Source organism: Pelophylax lessonae (genome assembly GCF_965119305.1).
Source record: "Pelophylax lessonae genome assembly, chromosome: 5".
In the NCBI taxonomy this organism is placed as follows: Eukaryota; Metazoa; Chordata; class Amphibia; order Anura; family Ranidae; genus Pelophylax; species Pelophylax lessonae.
In genome coordinates this window covers 43251032-43270467 of record NC_138772.1, presented here as the reverse complement: position 1 = coordinate 43270467, position 19436 = coordinate 43251032, and the positions used below count along the sequence as shown (strand labels likewise).

The window sequence follows — 19436 nt, the reverse complement described above, 5'->3', positions numbered from 1 at the left end:
GATTTTTAGCGGGACTGCAACATTGCGGCAGACAGATCGAACCCCTAACTGACATTTTATACACTTTTGGGGGGACCAGTGACATTACTACAGTAATCAGTGCTAAATATATGGGGTGATTAAAGGGTTAATTGTGAGCCCAGGGGAGTGATTTCTAACTGTATGGGGGATGGGCTTGTGAAATGACCACAGAGACCTGTGAACCTTTATAGAAGGATCACAGGCACTCTGTGATCATTCCAGAGAGAAGAACGGTCAGCTGTGTTTACGCTCGCAGGTGCCTGGCGACAATTGTGGCCTGCCAGCCCTGTGGATTGGCATCCTTGCTGCTTAGTGGGGGTGTTAGTGTGCAACCCCTAGCACCACATGCGTGACTGATGTAGGGCTACGTTGGTTCACGCAGGAGAGCCAGCCTGCCGCAGTAAATGTGCGGCGGGTGTTCGGGAACGGGTCTGCCGCAGTAAATGTGCGGCGGGTGGTCAGGAACGGGTTAAATAACAAACATATTATACTTACCTGCTCTGTGCAGTTGGTTTTGCACAGAATGGGCCAGATCCTGCTCTTCTCGGGTCCCTCTTCGCTGCTCCTGGCCCCTCCCTTCTGCTCAGTGCCCCCACAGCAAGCAGCTTGCTATTGGGGCACCTGAGCTGAGTCACAGCTCCCTGTGTTTATTCAGACAGGGAGCTGCGACCCGGACTTGGCCCCGCCCCCTCTTTCTCCTAATTGGCTCAATGATTTTGATTGACAGCAACGGGAGCCAATCACACCACACTGCTGTCTCAGCCAATGAGGGGAGTCCCAGCCAGCTTAGACACTCCTGCAACATCGCTGGATAAAGACGGGCTCAGGTGAGTATTAGGGGGGTTGAGTGGGGCTGCTACACACTGAAGGTTTTTTTTTTTTTTTTATCTTAATGCATAGAATGCATTAAGATAGAAAAAAAAAAAACCTGACTTTATAATCCCTTTAAGATAATAACACCCCACAATTAGTTTGCAAAACGCAGCGCAATTATCAGAATCGGAAGACATGAGTGTGAACACCTATGCCATCCGATTTCAGTGCTGACAAGAAAAAAGGGTCCTGCATGAGTTTGGTCCAAATGTGATGCGAATTCAGCCATACAGTTTGTATGGCTGAATTTTCATCTCACAGACATGGCATGTGATCTGCTTAGCAATGTGGTGTGAATTACATGCAATGTCTGCCATCGCACTAATGTGAGCAGGCCCTTAGGGAACGTTTGATCACATGGTGCATCGGATCAACTGGAGTTTGGTGGTTACTCTTTGACTGCTAAAGATTCAGGGCTGGCCCAAGACATTGTGCTGCCCTCTGAGTCCAAGTATGTAATGCTGCACCCCCCCCCCCCAAAAAAAAAATCATGCCCACCAAAATTTTATATAAACATAATATTTAGAAAATAATATATATACTGGTTCCATAGCTCACCACCAGACCGGTCCACCAAACACCCACTGTCTGTCCGACTCCTCAGTTCTCTTGTCTCTCCTGTGTCTGCCACCACCCTAGAAGATCCAGCCTGCCCTGCGTGAGATGGAGTGCGCTGATGTCTGACATCATTGCGCACACCACAGTCACGTAAGGGACGTCACCCGGAGGAGACGCTCCGCCTCCTCATACATGTAGTGCAACAACAGTTTGCACTACGGGCGGCAGTATGAGATGGGGAAATGCCACCCGTAGTGGAAACTGATGAGTATGAGGAGGCGGAGCGTCTCCTCCGGGGAACGTCCCTTACGTGATTGTGGTGTGCGCAATGACGTCAGACATCAGCGCAACGCGCCACAAACTGATGACACACAAAACTGCTGGAAAAAAATTTTGGGAGTCAATTTGCCACCCCTCTCAAAGTTCTTCCTTGGTTTAATGGACCCAGCAGGACCCATGGTAGGGCCAGCCCTGCAAAGATGCTTTAACATACTTTCTTTTAGTCCAAGAGGTAGCAGTAGAGGGATGCTAGACTCAGATTTACAGGTTATTAAAATGCAGATACAGTCATTTCCAATTGTCCTGTATTAAGCAGTTCACCAAAAAGATGCCAAATGAAAAATCCATAGGAATCCAAAGTCTACATCGTTCAACTGATTACAATAAGCAGGGCAAAAGACAGCCACTACATTACGTTTCAGCAGTGGGCCCAAATGCATTGGCTGCCCCTGCTTGTTGTAACCGGTTGAACAATATTGACTTTGGACCCCAAAGGATTTTTCAATTGTCACCTTATTATGCCCTCTCTTAGTGCTCTTTCAGACGATGAGGTGGAGGGGGGGCCTTATGGCAGTAAACAGGCGTTCATCCGCTGTTTTTTCACCCCTGACCTGCCAGGTAAATACTACTATTGCAGCCAAATAGGGTGTACACATGCCCCAGCCCTGATGCTTGCAGAGTCAAGGTCATTAGGATTAAAGTGGAGCTCAACCCAAAAGGGGAAGTTATGCTTTAGCGTCCTCCCTGGCTGCTGTTTGTGAAATGGATTTTTTGGGGAGGAGGGAGTGGGGGCGGATACCTGATTTTAACAGGTACCCACTCCTACTTCTGCTCCGGTCACCTTAGAAAACCACCAGAAAAATATTAGAGAGGAAATTTTCCAATGGAGACACTAGTTCAGGTAACACCCTGGGATTTCCTCACTTTGGAGGGAATTCTTCTTCACCTGTGGGTAGGTGCAACGTGGTACAGCAGCAGTAAAACACACTGTTGCACTTGAAAAACTTGTGTTGAAGTCAAAGTACAACAGTTCACAACAAGACTGGTGGAAGGAGGCCCAACCAGGAAACACTCACAGATTAAAGTAGCAGTGCAGGTCTCAGCCTAGCTGACAGCATCTGTCTCGAGGGGTAGAATGCGGCATGACTGGACCAAGCCAAAACAGAAAGGTTTCTAGGAGAGTGATGAATCCCTATGCTTTTCCTCTTTATCAGGAACCTTTTCCTACTGCTAATACTGTCCCTGACTGATAGATGACCTGTCCCTACAGTGCCCACACGCTATGTATCAAACCCAGTGTTCTCAATAGACACTGCCACATCTACGATGGCCAACCAGAGTCACATGACTGGCCAGCATCCAACTGGATTGCTGCTCCAGAAAACCATAGAGGAACCATGTCCCTCTTGACTTTCTCTTCCTCTGCAATGCCACTGTGGCTGGGTGCCACCTGCAGTGGAGAAAGTGGACCACACCTGACTACACACTACCTATTGGACAGGAAGTGAAGGAAAATCTCCCCAATGGGACACAGATGGCAAAAGTACGCTATCTAAAATGTCCAGAGCCTGGCTATGGTTCTATTTTTTTCCCATGTCTAAGAAACTTTAAAACACTATAGATTTGTTTTAAAAAATATGGCACCATTCCCACAGAACAAGGATAGTTGACAGCTATGTAAATGCGTATTAGACGTTGAGTACATTTGGCACTCAATATTCTGTAGAAAACAAAAGAACGGCTCTCCTAATTCGTGTTCTCATTAGCCTCGTGTATTGATGCACGTACATTATTTTACACTTGTTTTATACGCCCTGATTTTAGTTGCCCAAATTGTTAATTCGTACCGCACATCATCTCCATCCTCAGAGCTGCCAGAATTTCCGTACATTTGTATTGCATTAAGTCCCATTATAAGAGATTAGGTTGCAAATCCCTTCATAAGGATAAGACAGCAAGTAGGAGCCTGGAAAGGAAAGCTCTTTTTATGCGTATGGCATCAAAGTGTTTCCAATGCTCTGAAGACTCAGCCGCTCCTTCAACATTTACTGTCAGTTTTCTAAAATGTAGGCCTGACAGAAGCTGTAATAGATTCTTCCATTATTTGATTTGTGCTTCGTACAAGAAATATATTCAGTTTTCTTAAGAATATCAGAATTCTCTATGGGTTGGATCCAGAGGATGATTTGCTGGCACTAATAGCTATTTTTATACTAGAATAGCCCCAATTCTAACAGTTATAATTCTGGTATCAGAATGCTTCCACTGTGCGAGAAGAACAGCTGTGCACAATCCCTTTAAACGGGACATTTAAAGGGATTTTCCAAGTTGAGATACTTATGGCTTTCTAGCTTACCATCTTCCAGCATTTTGCAGTGTGCTTTTTCTTTTCCCGCTGTCTGTTTTTTACTGTTTATTTTTGTCATATGAATTTTTTTTTTGAGCCGTATAGGTGACATTTAAATGAAAAAAAAAAAAAAAAAAAAAATATATATATATATATATATATATATATATATATATAGTACAGACCAAAAGTTTGGACACACCTTCTCATTCAAAGAGTTTTCTATATTTTCATGACTATGAAAATTGTAGATTCACACTGAAGGCATCAAAACTATGAATTAACACATGTGGAATTATATACATAACAAAAAAGTGTGAAACAACTGAAAATATGTCATATTCTAGGTTCTTCAAAGTAGTCACCTTTTGCTTTGATTACTGCTTTGCACACTCTTGGCATTCTCTTGATGAGCTTCAAGAGGTAGTCACCTGAAATGGTCTTCCAACAGTCTTGAAGGAGTTCCCAGAGATGCTCAGCACTTGTGGCCCCTTTGCCTTCACTCTGCGGTCCAGCTCACCCCAAACCCTCTCGATTGGGTTCAGGTCCGGTGACTGTGGAGGCCAGGTCATCTGGCGCAGCACCCCATCACTCTCCTTCTTGGTCAAATAGCCCTTACACAACCTGGAGGTGTGTTTGGGGTCATTGTCCTGTTGAAAAATAAATGATGGTCCAACTAAACGCAAACCGGATGGAATAGCATGTCGCTGCAAGATGCTGTGGTAGCCATGCTGGTTCAGTATGCCTTCAATTTTGAATAAATCCCCAACAGTGTCACCAGCAAAGCACCCCCACACCATCACACCTCCTCCTCCATGCTTCACGGTGGGAACCAGGCATGTAGAGTGCATCCGTTCACCTTTTCTGCGTCGCACAAAGACACGGTGGTTGGAACCAAAGATCTCAAATTTGGACTCATCAGACCAAAGCACAGATTTCCACTGGTCTAATGTCCATTCCTTGTGTTCTTTAGCCCAAACAAGTCTCTTCTGACACTCGTTTTCCTGTACTTAGCTGCTTTTTTCTTGCTATAATACAAATTCTAACCAGGGTCGTCTTTATTCTTGATTGGACCCTGGGCAAAAATTTTCTTGGGCCCTCTTGAATCCACTTATCAACTATTTGGGGGCTCAAGGGGAAGCTGCTTTGGGCCCCACAACAATGACTAGACCCGGGGTAGCTGCCCCTTTTGCCCTGTGTTAAAGACAGCCCTGATTCTAACAGTCTATTCAGTAGGACTATCAGCTGTGTATCCACCTGACTTCTGCACAACACAACTGATGGTCCCAACCCCATTTATAAGGCAGGAAATCAAATCACACTTATTAAACCCGACAGGGCACACCTGTGAAGTGAAAACCATTTCAGGTGACTACCTCTTGAAGTGTGACTCTACAATTTTCATAGTCATGAAAATAAAGAAAACTCTTTGAATGAGAAGGTGTGTCCAAACTTTTGGTCTGTACTATATATATATATATATATATATATATATATATATACTTTATTTATTTATAGCAGGGGTCTCCAAACTTTTTAAACAAAGGGCCGGTTTTCTGTCCTTCAGACTTTAGGGAAGGCTGGACTGTGGCCATCAGGAGAACAAAATGTCCCAGCATCGGTGGGAGTAATTGATAGTGTCATGGGGAGGGATTGTAACCAGAATATAGTTTATCAGAACCCTTGTTGATCCAGGCATAGGAGGTCGACCATCTTTTCTGGTCTTAAGACATAGACCCCGCCGTTTGTCGGACCAAGTATCGGTCCTTTTGGTATAGGAGCATATTGTTGCACTTTTGTGCATGCTCATCATTGTGATGGTTTTTATGTAACTTTTTATCAATAAATTTCATATGTATTTACACTACTAAGGATTGCACCTTTTCTGTGAGATTAACCAGTGGATGCCTATAAAGTCCTACTATCTTTGGGGGTTAGTGTTTCTTTTCCCCTCTAATTTCTGTTCATTCACTACGACATTTGGGTTAATGTCTCAACCTTTGCATATAATTGTAACCCATCATTAGTGTCATTGGGAGGAATTGTGCTCCTTCATTGCTGTCATTGGGTTCCATTGTTGGTGTCATTGGGATTGTGCCCCTTCATTGGTGTCATTGGGTTCCATTGTTGTTGTCATTGGGAGGAATCGTGCCCCTTCATTGGTGTTATTGGGTTCCATTGTTGGTGTCATTGGGAGGAATTGTGCCCCTTTATTGGTGTCATTTGGCCCCATTTTTGCTGGTACTGGGAGGAACTGTGCCCCACCATTGATGTCATTGGTAGGAATTGTGCCCTTCATTGGTGTCAGTGATTATAACAGCACCCCGAAGACTGGATAAAACCAAGTAAAAGGCCGCATTTGGCTCCCAGGCCATTTAGAGGATGTGTGTTTTTGCAGTGGTATATTTAGGGTAGTTTTGTTTTTTAATGTACTGTTCCTTTTGTGTGTTTTCTTTGCCTTTCTTAGGGCTCTTTCATACGGGCGGTCCTATCAGATCCGCCTGTCAGTTTTTTAGGCGGATCTGATCGGATGCCCCATTCAGCCCTATGGAGCAGCAGATGTCAGCGGTGACATGTCCGCTGACACCTGCTGCCATCCGCATCCGATCCTGTCCGTGAAATCCGGGTGGATGGAAACCCTATTTTCCATCCATCCTGGGGATCGGATCGGATCGGATGAGAGCGGACAGGCAGTCCGCTCTCATCCGATTCCCCATAGAGAGCAGCGGGGGCTGTGACACCTCCCTCTCCGCACTGCAAGCGGAGACGGAGCTGTCATCCGCCGACTCAGCGGGAATCGCGGATCGATCCCCGGTGAGCAGCACGGATCCGCCTACGGAGGCGGACCGTGTGAAAGAGACCTTAATAATTTTTTAGCCTTTAATTGTTACTTGTGTACTATCGCTTTAAAGATCAAATGTTCCTTTTTTTACTATCTGATTTCCTTTTGTGATAAAAATGTACAATAATGGGGCCAGTGAGGGGCCATTTGTTAGCACAAGAACAGGTCTAGGATAATGAACAGGAGTTTTTAGAACACTCAAGAGCCAATTAAAACACAGCCCACTGTTAAAAACCATCAGTAACCTATTTAATTTTGCCTTCTCTATGACTTTAATGCACTTCCACAATATGAAGAAATTTAGGTTTGATTTTTGCCTTCAGATTTTTGGCGATATTTTGGGAATGTGAAAACGCTCCATTTTGCTTATCTTTAGTACAGTGGTTCTCAACTCTGGTCCTCAGAACCCACTAACAGGCCAGGATTGCAAGATAACTGAAATACATCACAGGTGATATCATTTGCTGCTCAGTGATTGCAGTACTCTAGTCTGCATCTACCCAAGGTAATACTTAAAATCTGGCCTGTTAGCGGGTCTTGAGGACCGGAGTTGAGAACCACTGCTTTAGTGTATAGCTACAATGCTTAGTTCTGTTGGCCTCAGTATATTAGTAGAAAGAACAAAACAGAGCTCCTCTGACACATTATAGACCCCCCCCCCCACACACACACACACAGTACATAGCTCATCTGACCAACAGTACAGATCTCTCCTTCCACAGTACAGAACCCCCCCCCAGTGCAGAACCCCCAACACATGGTACAGGTTCCACCACAGTACAGAGCTCCCCCACCAAAGTGAAGAGCCTCTAAAAAAGTACAGAGCCCCCTACTGTGCAGATCCCCCCCCCAACCCCCCACAAACAGACTACAAAGATTCCCCTCCACAGTACAGAGCTCTCCCACTTCTTGCCCATGCCTACTTACCTGAGAGTGCCTAGGGGAAGTCATCGGTGAGGGCTACAGGAGAAGCAGCGAGGCTATTGTGGCTCAGCTTGCCTGAGCTTTTTGAAGAGGCGCACTCTATCTGGTAAACACAGAGGCCAACAGAGGAAGTGAGCAGACCAGAAAACCAGAGTTGTATAAAGTACTTGAAACCCATACTTGAGTAAAAGTACAAGTGCTCGATCAAAAAGTGACTTGAGTAGAAGTGGAAGTGCTCGATCAAAAAGTGACTTGAGTAGAAGTACTAAAGTATTCAACATTTTTTGTACTTAAGTATTGCAAGTAGTTTTTTTTTTAAATTTTGCTACTCAAGTACTGAAAGTAAAAGTACGAGTAGTTTTGAAAAAAAAAATTGCTATTCAAGTACTGAAAGTAAAAGTACAAGTACTGTGTTATGTAGTTATTAAAGAAAGAAGTCAAAAGTTTGAACATCATATTGTTTTTTATTATTTCAAATGCAGCTTTTATTTATACATACAGTAGCTTTTATTTTCGTATGCGCTGATAATACACATGTTTTGAGCTTCATGAAACCTGCCATCTACTGTTCTGGCAGTGGTAATTTTTTATAATAGTAACGAGTAACTATGCAGCACAAAAAAAAAATATCGGAGTAGAAGTATTGAAATCATTGAAAAAATGTAGTGAAGTAAAAGTGGAAGTAGGAGAAAAAAATTCTACTCTAGGAAAGTACAGATACCGCCTTTCGGTACTTAAGTACAGTAGTGAAATAGTTCTACTTAGTTACTATACATCTCTGCAGAAAACATCCTCTACCGGCTTCTGTGTGTACCGGTATAAAGCTGGAGTGGACAGGGCAGTTTTAGAGGTGGTGGTAAGGAGTGCCTGAAAAAAATCCCTGCTTTCACCATTAAAGCAATGTGGACTCCTTCACCATTTGGTTTGGTGCTCCTGTTGTATTTGTATGTATCGGGTCACTTTCCGGGTATCTATTGAAGCAAAGCCTTGCTTTATGTGAGCAGCCTTTTTTTTTTTCTTACCTGAGCCATTGATATTATTTGACTTTATTCTCTTCATTCTTTCAAACGCATAAGCATTGAAGTCCCAATGCCTCTTAGATATGCCTTTTTTGAGGTTTTATTGCTATCCCTGCTGCGGTGCTTCTTAATCTCTACCTGTCTTGGTAACTACTGTCATACTGGGACAGAATGTCACTGTAAATGCAAAAGTTTGCAGTTGTCACCAGAACAAAAGCGAAGGGACACCTAATCACTTTGGAGAGATTTCCTTTAACTCCCTGTTGTTTCTCCAGGACTGGAAGAAAAGAGAAACCACTCTAGATAGAAACAGACAGAGGGAAAAAAAACATTACAGAAATTTTAACCATTTAAAGTGGAACTTTTATCAGAAAATAAAGTCCTGCTAGATCACTTCAGGTTGGCCCCTTTTGCAGGTAAAGCTTTGAAAAACATCACAACTAAGTGCCTATACTTTTTAAAATCCAGTAATACAGTTACACCCTGTTCTGCACATGCTCAGTTGCTCTCCATGTTTGGCATTGTGCCAAAAATCAGAGCCACTGGAGGCCGACGTGCTGACTGCCTAAAGATTTACTGCTGCTCGGGGGCTCTGGGCTTCACCAAAATGGCAGCCTCTGGCAAGAAGAAACAGTAACAATGCTGGAGGCAATTCACAGCACACACTCATTTAGGTAGCATAATTATTAAAGTGTTACTAGACCCACAACAGTAAAATCAGTGTGTATATGCAGTAAGGCATGCTTGTTATACTCACTGTGGAACCTAAGGGATTAATCCTCTGCATTGTGTAAAAAAGATGTTTGATCCTGTCTTCTCTGATCCTCCCCTTTTTCTACAGTCCCCAATATATATCCTGATAGTACAGAGGCTAGGTGCACATGCTCAGTTTGGTGTGTATTGCTAGAGAGTTTTTTTTTTTTTCCTTGGGAGAGTGCATGTTATCAGCACAGGGCCAATCAGCACTGCCCAGACAGAAGATCAGGGGTCATGCATCCTAAAAGGACAATTTTGGGAGAATGAAAACTCCTCCTACAAGTTTTAACCAGACACTGATAGAAGTCACAAGACTGCTATTTACTGCTGATGAGAAAAGGTATTTAGCAGTTAATTGCATTCCCATGTTCTGTGTACTGTGGGAGACCAGATATAGTGACTGCAGGCTCCTGGGTTTAACACTTTAATGTGGAATGTGTGTTTCTTTCAATAGAATATTCGTTTTTATCAAGTTCTTATGGTTAAGGCTTTGCTTTAACAGAAAAAGTTTTGGCTAGAAATACTGTATATTTGGCAAACATTTAGAGTTTTATATGTGTGCAAAAATAACTGTGCATTACCTTTTGCATTTAAGTGTTTAGACCTTAATGACGATATGACGATGACAAGTACATTTTCCATTCTGTTATGTATTAGAAAATGTTGTTGGGGTTTTGGATAGAATATCTTTTACAAAACCTGTTCACAATGCTAATGGGCAGGACTTCTTTTCTCAGAGAATAGGTGCAGGAACTCCTCTCTTCTGAGTCACCCCTTGACTCCGCCCCTACCCACCTAAGAGCACCATTCCATGGGTCCACCCCTCACCCACCTCCCAGTACCACCCCTTTTAGAGATTACAGAATCAAGTACAGTAAAACCTTGGATTGCGAGCATAATTCGTTCCGGAAACAGGCTTGTAATCCAAAGCACTCTTATATCAAAGCAAATTTCCCCATAAGAAATCATGGAAACTCAGATGATTCGTTCCACAACCATTTATTTATAAGTCCTTCAGTTTATAGTCCATATAAAAAGATTATAGCATTGCGAGAGGTTATATAACCATAAAATGTCCATCCACAAATAGCCGCTTCCACAAGGGGATTAGAAGCAAAATCCAGCAGGAGCTACAGAGTATGAAAGAGAAGAGAGGCGCCTCTAAGTGTAGCAATATGGTTCCATTTAATGAAGGTACAACATTTAGCAACTCACATGGTTGATGAATAAAACAGGCACATCTTAGTATGCAGGCATCCGGTGTAAAGCTGTCCACATAGACTATCTTCTGCACCGCCGGCTGCCAGTCTGTAATTCTGACCGGGAAGACCACCCTGCAGTAAAGCGATCTGAAAGCGAGGGGCAGCATGGAAGGGATGACGTAGATGGTGGTGTGGAGGAGGGTCTATGTGGACAGCTTTAGCATACTTAGATGTGCCTGTTCCAATCATCAACCATCTGAGTTGCTAAAGTTTGTACCTTCATTAAATTTAACCATATTGCTACACTTAGAGGCGCCTCTCTTCTCTTTTCTACTCAGCTGTGACTTGAGGCTACTTGTATATCAAGACATCGCTTGTAAACCAAGTCAAAATTTATTTGGAAATTTTGCTTGTCTTGCAAAGCGCTCTTAAACCAAGTTACTCTCAAACCAAGGTTTTACTGTATAATTTTGTGGTGCTAAGTATTTTGTATGGGAACGGGAACCAGAGGGCCTGAGTCAGAGGTGGTGGAACTGAGTTCCACCAAGTTCCAGCTGAAAAAAAGCACTGCTAATGGGAATGCTTAGGAAGAGAAGGATTATCATAAATTGCTGGCCTCCTTCCAAAAAATGCTTCTTGCCTGACTAGCTCCTTAGACTTTGGTACTTTCAAAATTGCTGTTGCAGATCGGAAACCAAGGCTTAACCTTGGCTTTCCTGGTCTGCATGTTTTTCTCAGATCCATGACTCAGTGAATCACATAATAATAATAAAAATAATAATAATAATAATAATAAGAAGAAGAACAGTGAATCAAAGAAATAATTGAAGCCAGACGCTTAGTATGACAGCTAGCACTTTTCAGAAAAGTTAGCAATAGTTTACTCTCTGTAACTCTCAGTGCAGAATAGATCATGTTGATTAACCACTTTACCACCGGAGGATTTTGCTGTCTTACGTCCAGGCCACTTTTTGCGATTCGGCACTGTGCGACTTTAACTGCCAATTGCACGGCCATGCAACGCCGTACCCAAACAAAATTTAACTCCTTTTTTTTTCCCACAAATAGAGCTTTCTTTTGGTGGTATTTGATCACCTGTGCAATTTTTACTTTTTGCACTATGAACAAAAAAAGAGCGACAATTTTGAAAAAATAACAATATTTTTCACATTTTTTTATATGAAATCCCCCCCCCCCCCAAAAAAAATAATGTAAAAATCTAAATTTTTTATCATTTTAGGCCAATTTGTTTTCTGCTACATATTTTTGGTAAAAAAAAATCGCAATAAGCTTATTTTGATTGGTTTGCGCAAAAGTTATTGCGTTTACTAACTAAGGGAAAGATTTCTGCCGTTTTTGGTGTTTTTTTTTTTAACGAGTAATGGCGGCGATCTGCGATTTTTTTTGTGGGACTGCGACATTGCGGCGGACAGATCGGACCCTTGACTGATATTTTTGACACTATTGGGGGTACCAGTGACATTACTACAGTAATCAGAGCTATAAATATGCACTGTTACTGTAAAAATGACACTGGCAGGGAAGGGGTTAATTTTATTGGAGAGGGAGGGGTTAATGTATGCCTGGTGCTTAATAACGTGTGTGGGGGGAGGTGACTGAGTGACACAGGGACAGATCGCTGAACCCTGCAATCTGACCCTGCCTGTCACTTAGGAGATCCGCCCGCTTTGTTTACACAAGCGGGCTGATCTCCACACTCGATTCCCAGGCGATCGGGGAAGAGCAGCGGCGATCGCCGCTGCTCCTCCCCATGGCCCCACTCCCGCTGTGACTGAATACAGTGGGAGCGAACCTCCGGCACGAGCACGCCACCGAGAAAGGGGAATGTCTGGTGACGTAGGTCTACGTCGCCAGACGTTATCGAGCCACTTTACCGCAGTAGAGCTCTAGTGAGCAGTGCGGAAGTGGTTAATAACTTTGCTTATGCCACAACACTCTTTGTTTCCTGATTAAGGGCATAAATAGAAGTGAATACATTTTTACATTGTACACCCAGGCATTACACTAAAACTCCATCCCCTTTCTGGGTCATGCCTCTGTATTTTTGTTTTTACTTTTACATTGTTCCTGTAGCAAGAAACAGTTTTTATTTGTCCCTGTTACATCTTTACTAGGCTTGTAAATTTCTTAGAGGTCCTGGGAGCTCAGTTCCTACCGATGAAGATTTCCCCCCCAGAACTACATCTCTCGGGAGTCCCTTTTCTATTCACTGTGTGTGGGGAGGTTCTTGGAATTTTAAGTGGAAGTTTATTTAAACACTAACTATACTTAAATCTACTACCACCCTCATTCTAAATCTATTTAGAAAAGATGGGTATACTTACCTATTCTGAGGGCCCTCCGGTCTGGTCACATGATCAGGTCCCAGTGCATGTTTCATGTGCAGCAGTTGCCCCATAGTAAGCCTATGGGTGATGTCATTGCCCATATTCTGCAGCCATTGTCCTCAATCTCTCCTCTTCACTGAAGCCAATGCTAGGACCTGATCATGTGACTGATCTGGAGCACCCTCCGAATAGGTAAGTATAAAGATCTTTCCCTTACAGGGTAGATAGAATAGGCTTACAATGGAAGTGGGAATTAATTTAAGTATAGCTATCAGGGCCACTGATAAGGCAATACAGCCAGGCTTCCTGTACTGGGCCCGGACCCCATCAGTTCAAAAGAAGGGCCCAGGGACCTGCTGAGCAGGAGCGATGGCTGTATTGCCTCATTGCCAACTCTTGTATCTCCCACTGCAGCTCTGTCAGTTTCTCCTCCTTATTCTTTCTCCTGGCTGCACTGCAGGGGGATTGGTGTCTGCGTCTCCACCCTCCTGCTGTCTGGGCCACCCCATGTGCCCCCATCCCCTGCAGAATTGCTAGCTTTTCTCCTCTCCTACCGGAAGCTGCTGAGGGCACACAGGGGGATGTTCAGGATGGATAGCGGGGAGTGTGCCTTAAATATGTCCTGTTTACCAGCCCCTTCCTTTACTGAACGAACAGAGTGATCAATTGGCACTGATCACTCACTGTGTCCATTCATCACTGAAGCATAGTAAACTGTGTTTTCTATATTTAAGTTTGTGAATGCACTGTAAGCCTCAGAGCGCTTCCCATTCATTCACTGTCCAGTGCAGCTGAGGCTGTCTTCTTACACCCCTGATATTTTACTAAAGGCTGTTAAAAAAAATTAAAAAAAAAAAAAAATGGAGGAGGGGGGAGGGCCCTATCAGGTAGGCTATATGGGGCCCTATAATTTCTAACAGCTTCCTGTGTTTGACTGACCTGTTTTGTGAAGAAGGAAATGCATGTGTATAAAGTGGGACATAGAGTTGTGGGTATAGTCAGAGTTCTGCAGTGCAGGAGGTAGCTGATATTGCTTGTTGAGATTTCAATACAGGAGCAGCACTTTTTTGTCAGCTCAAAGTGTACATTAGGAGCACACTGGATTTTATAGCAGACTAACTGGTATTTTTCTGTACATTTTTAAAGAGATAAACAAAATGAAACTGGGAAACCCAAAGAGCCAAAGGTTCTGTAGTGAACCTGTACAAAGTAATCTATTGATAACTCGCATACCAGGATTAAAAAAGTGGTGGTAGGTTCATCTGGTAGAATAGAATACCCAATTCTGGGTAGTCCTTGCTAAATAAAAAAGTGTGGGTTAATTGATCTGCTAATCTCTAAATGTTAATAAATTACCACTTTGGCTAATTGTAGCTATATGTTGAATATTTAATCTCATTGTTATGTTTAATATTACTTTGAACATCCCTTTTCATACTTGGTACCTCTTCTCTCTGCAGGTGTTGTGTGCTAATATATCAGGTGTTGGAAAAATTGGAAGTTTAAAACCAGGAGGATCAATATCCACACTTAAACATATATGGACAGAAAGTAGCAAGGACTTGTCTATAAGTCGACTCCTTTCACAGACTTTTCATGGCAAAGATAACCAAACCTCCTTGGATATGAGATATGACACTCCAGAACCATACACAGAACAAGAGCTGTGGGAATGGCTGAGGAATTCAACAGACCTGCAAGGACCTCGCTCCAGGTCCAAAAGAAGGCCAATTGTGAAGACGGGCAAATTCAAGAAAATGTTCGGCTGGGGAGATTTCCATTCCAACATCAAAACAGTAAAGCTAAATTTGTTGATAACAGGGAAAATTGTAGATCATGGCAACGGAACCTTCAGCGTTTACTTTCGACACAATTCAACTGGTCAGGGGAATGTATCTGTCAGCTTGGTCCCACCAACCAAAATAGTGGAATTTGACCTGGCCCAGCAATCGGTGATCGACGCTAAAGATTCTAAATCCTTCAATTGTCGCATTGAGTATGAGAAGGTTGACAAGGCCACCAAGAACACTCTTTGCAACTATGATCCTTCAAAAACTTGCTATCAGGAACAGACCCAAAGCCACGTGTCTTGGTTATGCTCCAAACCCTTCAAAGTGATCTGTATTTATATTTCATTTTATAGTACAGATTATAAACTAGTACAAAAGGTGTGTCCTGATTATAACTACCACAGCGATACGCCCTATTTCCCTTCTGGTTGACAATAATATGTATGCAAGACTTACCTCTAAGGAATTAATAAAAGTACCGGGCTGGATCCTTAACCCAAGAAAAGTCCCATCAATTGCCTGGAATGTGTCTACAAATGATTTAACTCTACATTAAAAAAAAAATAAATACTTTTATATTGGAAAATTTATCAGATGCAATTTACTATCCCCAAATCCCTCCATATTTCATTTACTAGATGTAACCCACTGTGGATATAAAGCAAAATACATATTGTAAGTGGTCGCTTCTCAAGATCCTTGTTAAGAGAGATTTCATTGTCCAACCCATAACATTCAGTGACAAATCTTCAAGGAACCAAAAGGATTAGCCATGCCTAAAGCTTTCTTAATACATCATAGTATGGAGATGTTACTCTGTTGTGCTATGCTCCAGTATACATGGCTTATACCTATCTCTGGAGATAACTAAGCGGAAAATAAAATATCTTAGGAAAGTGTACTGAGAAAAAAACAGCTAAAGTGTGTGATAATCGTGGAAAGCTTACAAAGGTTTTTATCAAGAACCCAACAAATGCAACTCACAAAGGCACATTAATGATAGTGAATGATGGGTATTTGAGCCTGCACCAGATAAAGATGGAGAGCTGTTCAAAATTTACATGCTGGAATATGTAGACATGAGACACTTAAAGGAATGCTCCAGCCAGCTGTAGACTCCAGTTTAGCTATTTTGATCATGGAAGCAAGACTTAGGTCAAGACTACGGTCTCCATGGTTTAATAGTCAATAATCTCTTCTTTACCAGTCTGTGAATGACTGTGTTGACCTGTTGAGAAGAGAGTTTTGGCTATTGTACCATGCAGATGTGTTACGCAATAGCTTTCATTCATTTCTAGAGACAGCTTAGCTGGATCTAAAAGAAGTATATCGTTGTATGGCCAACCCCCACAGAACCCTTGAATTTCCAAAGATAGGTTAAATAAAGGTTAGGTTCATTCAAAACAGATATTTCTGTTTTGGTTGCAAACTTTGTCCCCTGGCTTCTTTTTTTTCATGAGAACTCTTATTGATATCTCCAAGAAAATGTGTGGAAAAAAATGTGGAACAGAGCATGTTGGTTCAGAGGGTTGGACCTAGAAACCTACGTAACATCGCAATGGAAGCTCTCATGATAAAAAGGCAAAGCACTGAACATATCACACCTACTACTAGACCTGAAAAATCAGTCTTTAGAGGACTGACATTCTGTTTAAAAAAGCAAAAGCCTTCTCGCGGACACCATGTAAATTGCAGATGGTGGAAATCTTTATGAAAATTTATTGTACACTTCAATATCCTAGTCTACATTTGTATGAATGGTTTGTATTGTATATAGTTTAACCAGTGTTACTTGAGCAGCTTATTAATATAACTAGTAAATGTTTCTGCTTGTTATTGGTTCAATACAATCAAAGGACTATGAAGAGTTCATGTTAATTGACTTAGCTGTAAACTTCATGAATACAAAACAAAGGACATAATTATGTACAAAGCATTTATCCCGCTAAAGTATTGTTGAAAAGCTGAACATATACCACATTGAAGTCTGTATGCATTTAGATATTTTATTTCTGGAAAAAAAAATTGTATATAAAATAAAAATTACATAAAGTTGAGTTTAAATATTTTTACGTGGTTGTTTAGTCATTGGTCAAGATATGAGAAAGGAAAAAAGCCAGCAAGATTCTGGAGCAGACATAAGGAATTTTAAAGGGGCTGTGTGAGCAAAACATAAATTCCTTCATGAGGAAGTGCTAAGGATTACCATCATTAACATGACAGTTGGGTACGATTGTGCATTTCAGCCAGAAGGAGCAATCCACTCAACTGCCAAATGGACATGAGCTGGTGAAGGAGTCTTATAGACCAGTTCTACTCTCCTGTAATTGATAGGCTCCCTTTAATAATGTTAAATGATAATTCCCTAAAGTGAACCTGGATTTATATTCAGGACTAGAGTTGAGCGGACACCTGGATGTCCGTGTTCGGTGGGTCCGGCCGAACTTGAAAAAAAAGTCTGGGTACGTGACCCGGACTTTTTCCGAACTTGACCCGGACACCGAACCCCATTGAAGGCAATGGGGACCCTAACTTTCAGGCACTAAAATGGCTTTAAAAAAGCAATGGAAAGGGATAGAGTGCTGCAAATGGCAGCAAAATGTAGTTAAGAGCATGACAAGTGCTCTGCAAACAAAGTTGCATCCACAATTTTTTTTTATCCTTCCCCCCCCCCCCCCCACCAAAAGTTGCAGCCAACCATTTTTTTTATCACCCCCCCCCCCCCCCCCCAAAGTTGCATCCAAATTTTTTTTTTTCTCTCCTACCCCCCCCCCCCCCCCCCAAGGTTGCAGGGCAAAAATGAGATGCACTGCGCCCACACAACATGCACATTAGAACAGCAGTTTGTAAGAGACTGTCATTGTAAAAGTTGCAGACACGAAGATCGTTCACTGCACCACCCCCCACACAGCAAAATTGATGTAGATCGCTAACGGACGATTGTTCTGTCCTGTGTCTCCTAATCTCTCCCTGCCTACTCTCTCCAGCCTGTCCCTAAAATGTTTTTCTATCTTTCCCTGCCTACACTCCGACCTGTCCCTACATTCTTTTCAGCCACAATGTTTTTTTTCCCTGTCTCTGTCCCTAATCAGCAGCAGCCAGCACCGTTGTGTGTGCTCTCTCCCTACACTAGAACAGACTGACACACACCGCGCTGTGTCTCTAGCTTATAAGACCTGGGTCACATGCTTCAGCTGGCCAATCACAGCCATGCCATTAGTAGGCATGGCTGTGATGGCTTCTATGGCATACCAGTTAAACGCTTGTTGATTGGCTGTTGAAACCGCGCCATTAAAACCGCGCCATTACATACAAAACAGGAAATAAAATTACCGAACACGGATTTTAAACCCGAATATACAGTAACGCATTCGGGTCCGTGTCCGGGTAACAAAAATCCAATTATCCGGTACGGACCCGAATAATACAGTCCGTGTTCGCTCAACCCTATTCAGGACTCATTTATTTTTCTTGTTTTTTTTTCCTTTTTAGTCAAATGAATATGAAATATTTCATGTTGAAGTGTTACCTAAACCTTTGACTTTTGTATTGTGTAGGGAAGGATAAGAACCCCAGTCTTTGACACAGTCTCTCTATTTGTCCTGTTGACCATTGTCACCTGGAATGAAAGGAGGGAACATTAAAAGTTTTGAATTTTCACCAGAGCAGGAATAAAAAAGGAACCCTTCCAATCAGGACAACTGTCTAAGAGGGGGAATACCTCTTTGTCTACAGTACAGGATGTGAAGACAAATCTGTTGAATGGGGACAAAGATGATCCCAGTAGAGGTTGTAACAGTTCAAAGCTATGGGAAATTGAAATCATATTTTGTCTTATCACTTTTTTACTGACTTGGTTACATCACAATGATTACACAGGCCAACACACATTTTGGTGCCTCGAATGTTAGACCTGTTCCTGGGTGTTTTTGACCTGCTGATTCCAAAAATGGCAATTTTTCCCTATTAGCTCTAGTTTTTGAGATACAGCATAAATGCCAAATACTACTTGTAAAAATTATGATATTTTAAAGTAGTGTTTTGTTTAATCCTTGTAGCATGAAAGAAACACCTGAAAAAGTAGCCATAATCTCTATGGGCACACAATAGAAATAGTGCAGCGCTCATATGTAAAAAGTCCATGCATTTGCCCATAAGTGAGAAATAAAATATTGTATTAATGACTGTCCATAAGGGTGCTCTTCAGTGAACTAATAGCCCACCACCTCATGCAATGGCCTCTCACCTCAGGGCTGAAATAATCTCTATGGGGCATGATCTGGAAAAATGAAACAATATGAGTGGCAGAATACACACACTTTCTATACAATCATAGGCGTAATACAGTTAAAGCATTTGTAAAGGGATTTTTTTTTGAATACCAAACTTGTCATACTTAAACAAAAATATGTGAATGTGGTAAGAACAAGACTTGTTTCCCCCCACTCTTCACACTAAGGGTGATCAGATATAGGCA

The 19436-nt window shown here is 42.2% G+C and overlaps 1 protein-coding gene across 2 annotated transcripts in view; it reads left to right on the top strand.

Annotated features, from left to right (window-relative positions):
* The window catches only part of NXPH1 (neurexophilin 1), a 504679-nt gene extending 487720 nt beyond the window's left edge, over positions 1–16959 (top strand). For both annotated transcript variants that reach the window (XM_082257306.1, XM_082257305.1), the window contains one exon: positions 14630–16959. In XM_082257306.1, coding sequence (XP_082113432.1) covers positions 14630–15391 — 762 coding nt within the window. In that variant the 3' untranslated portion in view covers positions 15392–16959. The remainder of the gene's footprint in view (positions 1–14629) is intronic.
* The last annotated feature ends 2477 nt before the right edge of the window (positions 16960–19436 follow it).